Source organism: Otolemur garnettii, unplaced genomic scaffold (assembly GCF_000181295.1).
Source record: "Otolemur garnettii isolate 467f Iridium unplaced genomic scaffold, OtoGar3 scaffold00014, whole genome shotgun sequence".
NCBI classification, from domain to species: Eukaryota; Metazoa; Chordata; class Mammalia; order Primates; family Galagidae; genus Otolemur; species Otolemur garnettii.
Window position 1 is genome coordinate 12,595,876 of NW_003852409.1, and position 4,443 is coordinate 12,600,318.

The following is a 4,443-nucleotide window of genomic DNA, read 5'->3' on the forward strand; positions in this document are numbered from 1 at the left end:
CCGAGCCAGCACCACCATCTTGTATTAGGCTTAATATGCTTATTTTCTTCCAGGTGCTTTGCCTATAAGTATGTCCCAGGCTATCTGGTATTAACCACGATTCAGCTGCCCACGGGAGATAAGCATGCAATTATCCTCTCCAAAAGCTATTAAAAGAATAAGACCTACTCATGCCAACCTTTATTAAACAGATGACATACACAAATTAAGATCTTATTAAAACTCATACTATATTAAGGAATCCTGGTTATATTAAGGAATTTATTTTCTTAATCTTGCTCACTAATTCTTAACTTAGAAGTCACAGCAAATAACCTAGTCTCTAACGATGCTATTACAATGCTTCGATGCAGCAGTGAGCTCGAAGCTAGATGACATGCTCATGCTCTGGAGGACAAATGTGGCTCTTGTGTACTATTTTTATCCTGAGCATATTACAGTGCCATCTCTTGACACACTGGCTAATCAGTGCTTTTTAACTGTGGCCATATGTTAAAATCACAAGGGAGTTTGCTTTGCTTTAATTAAATACTGATAGACAATCTCCACTCCAACACACTGAAGTCAACTCCGAGATGAAGCCTGGATATCATTATTTCTATTCTAAAGGTACAGCCAGTGTTGAGAACCACTGTGTTGAATGAATTTCTTAATAACATTCCAGTTAAAAGGATCCTACTGATTAAAAAATTTGAAAGCCAATTAGAAAATAACCAAGAACATTTATGAATAAAAATGTTTAGTGCATTACTATTAATAAGAAATTATAAAACTTTAAGTGTCTAACAGCATGAGATCTAATAAATAGGCACAAGCAATTATATAGCGACTTAAAGTGATACAGATGTACTAGAAATATGCTCACGACACAGTGTCAAAGCAAGTTACAAAACGACATGTATCAGACCTATACTTTTAACAAAAATGAGATCATAGCTATCCTGAGATATACACTTAAAAAACTCTAAGAGACAAGAAAAATTTTAAGTGATTATTACTGAGTGGTAGAACTGTAAGACTTTTTTTCATTTTTACTTTCTAACATTTTCATATGTACACATTGTTTAAGCTATAGGAAAGATACTTTTTTTTTTGAGACAGAGTCTCACTATGTCAACAGAGGTAGAGTGCCATGGTGTCATAGCTCACAGCAACCTCAAACTTGGGCTTAAGAGATTCTCTTGGCTCAGCCTCCCAAGTAGCTGGACTACAGGTGCCTGCCACAACGTCCAGCTATTATTTGTTGCAGTTGTCATTGTTGTTTAGCTGGCCCCTGGTCTGGTTCAAACCCGCCAGCCTTAGTGTATGTGGCTGGCGCCATAACCACTGTGCTACAGGCATTGAGCCAAGATTCTTAATCTAAATCTTTCACTTCCACAGTATTCCTTTGGTTAGTGTTTGATTTTTCTGCAATAATATCATCCAAAAAGAAAAAGCACCAATGACTTATGTTGGTTAATTTTATGTGTCAACTTAGTAAGCAATGGTGCCCAGGAATCTGGTCAAACACTGGCCTACATGTTGCTGAGAAAGTATTTTGAAGATGTGATTAATATTTACTATCAGTTGACTTTAAGTAAAGCAGATTACTCTCTATAATATGGGTAAGTCTTATTCGATGAGTTAAAAGGCTTAAAAGAAAAAACTGAGTTTTCCCACAGAAGGAATGCTGTCTCGCGACTGTAACATAAGAATCCTGCCTAAGTTTCCCGAGTGCCCTCAAGATTTTAGACTCGAGACCGCAACATCAACTCTTACCTGAATTTCCAAGCTGCCCTAGAAATTTCACACTTGCCACCCCCTACATGATCCAAGTCCTTAAAATAAATCCATCCATACCTTCTTACTCTCCCTCCCCTTCCATTTTCTCTGATAAAGATACAGTTAATCTTTGAACCATACTAGTTTGAACTTGGTGGATCCATTTATACACATTATTATTATTATTTTTTGGAGAAGGGTCTCACTCTGTTGGTCAGGCTAGAGTGTAGTGGCATCATTAGAGCTTACTGCTACCTCAGACTCCTGAGCGCAAGCTATCCTTCTGCCTCAGCCTCTCCAGTGGCTAGAACTACAGGGGCGTGTCACTAGCCCTATAATTGTTGGTTTCTCTATTATTGGTCAGGCTAGATTTTTTTCAATAAATACATTTGGTCCTTCTCATCCATAACTCAGATTTAAAATATAGTATTCAGGATGCAAAACCTAAGTACACAGAGGGGGCTGGGTTTTCCTAAACTTGAGCTCTTCAGGGCCAACTTTGGGAGTTGAGTACATATTTGAGCACAGACTTTGGTATCCTAGAACCAGTCTCCCAGGATACCAAGGGATGACTACATCCTACTGGCTTTGTTTCTGTAGAGAACGCTGATGCATGACTGAAACCTAATCACTCCCCCCTCTCCAGCTACCCACTTTGGCTTCTTAGACTTCACTAAGGGACCAAGTAGAAGGGATGAAGGAAATTATATACTCTTCTACTTCTAACTACATTTTATGGGGCATATGACTGAATTACTATTGCTGTCTTACCATAGGTTTTCAGAGTGGAATTTTCTTCTCTCTGAAGGTCTTCTAGCCAAACTGCAAGCACAGAGGAATCAGCATTCCAGAGCAAGTTATTTACCTAGTAGGGAAAAAAAGATCTGTCACTGGCCTTTAGCAATGCATTCACTTCAAAATCTTTACAATAGCCGAATTCTCTGCTCTCACAAATCAAATAATCCCACTACCTGAGCTAATCCCTAGCTATAAATTACTAACTTACAAAGTCATTAAATGAATCTGTGAAACGTCATTCTATGTAGACAACTTAAAAAAAATAAGTGCACCTTGCTTAAAGAGCAAAAGAGATTTAAACGTCATCAGATGTAAGATGGTATTTTTAGACAATCAGGGAAATTTGAAAATAGACTGGTATTATTAATAGATAACACTAAGTTAAGGTGTAATAACAGAACTATGGTTATATAAAGAAAAACATTCTTAACTATTAGAAATAAATATTGAAAATATTATTTCTAGAATTAAAACTCCTGGAAATAAAAATGTGTGTTTATGGATGTAAGTATAGGCCAAGTAGTAGTGGACAGGTGAAAATAATTTTGCAAAGTACTGATATCTACTGAAAGTAATGAACATATATGAGAGTTTACTAAACTCTTCTCTCGACTTTTAGGGTATTTAAAATTTTACATAATTAAAGATTACCATTTATGTGTTTCTACTTCAATAAGGATCTTAATAACACATGTTTCATAAGATTTAAATATAGGCTGGGCGCCTGCAGCTCAATGGTCAGAGCGCCGGCTGTGCGTACTGAACCAGCGGGTTCAAACTGGCAGGGCCTGCTAAAAATAAAAAAGAAAAAAAGAAAAAGAAAAAAATTTAAATATTATAAATAAAAAAACCCTCATAACTGGAAAAATTATTCTGTTGTCAAAATAAACAATAAAAGCTATCATTAATTTTTTTTTAAAAAATGTCTTTGGAAAAATAATTTCTCTATTGTAATAAAAGAGTCAGATATAGGAAGCCACCATTTTTATTACCATCTACTCTGGAGCATCTATTTATATGACATTCCTATCAAATATAAATTCCCTCTCTAGCTGCAGCAATCCTCTAAATTTGATGGTGAAACAACACAGGCACCTACCTTAACCTCATCTTTGAGAAAAGGAAGTGTAAAGTGTCCATGAAGAAGGCCATTTTTCTCAAAAAACACAACATCCTGCTGGTTGGGTTTATCTTGTGTAGATGCAATCAAACTGCCTGAGGGTCTGCAAGTAAAGAATGGCTTTAAGAACAAGATAAAATTCAGGAAAGAGTTTTTTTCCAGCAAAAATAAATGAATGAATGAAGAAGTATCTTTATCGCAAGAAGTTTTAAGTCCCATGCGTCCCTTATCTCTCAGCAAGCAGGTCACCACAGCATGGGAACGCACTTGAACAGGGGAAAGATGCCTTTTCCCAATTTGTGCAAAAGCTCCATTTGTACAAAGCCTTAAAGATTTAAAGTGTACTCAATGACTTTTAGAAAAGCAATTAACCTACTTCTCCTTTAATTATATGACTCCAGCAAATATTCATATTTTTTAAGACTTTCTCCATCTATTGAAAATATCTTAATTGCCTCAACTTTACATATCTGCCCCTAGTGTCCTAATTCAAATACATTTCTCTCTTGCTCTACTATCCATTACCATCCTGATAGGACACAAGACATCTAAAACCTAGAGACTCACTGCATGTAATAGATGCTACTGAGACAGAGGAAAAATTTCTTCTGTCTATAATCAGGGCAGCCATACACAAAAGACAAGCAGTGACCTTAAGAGAATGGAAGGAGAGGGCCTGAATCCAGTCTGTATGTTCCTTGGCAAGCAGATCCTCCTACTGTGGGAATTACTGCAAAGGAAGGAAGCTCTTTTCTTAGTTTTCA

The 4,443-nt window shown here is 36.5% G+C and overlaps 1 protein-coding gene across 1 annotated transcript in view; it reads right to left on the reverse strand.

Moving 5' to 3' along the window:
• ELP1 (elongator complex protein 1) overlaps nucleotides 1-4,443 on the reverse strand; it is a 79,042-nt gene that overhangs the window by 52,742 nt on the left and 21,857 nt on the right. Inside the window, exons 9-10 of the mRNA XM_023510557.1 lie at nucleotides 3,659-3,782; nucleotides 2,533-2,626 (exon numbers count right to left, since the gene is read on the reverse strand). Coding sequence (XP_023366325.1) covers nucleotides 2,533-2,626; nucleotides 3,659-3,782 — 218 coding nt within the window. The remainder of the gene's footprint in view (nucleotides 1-2,532; nucleotides 2,627-3,658; nucleotides 3,783-4,443) is intronic.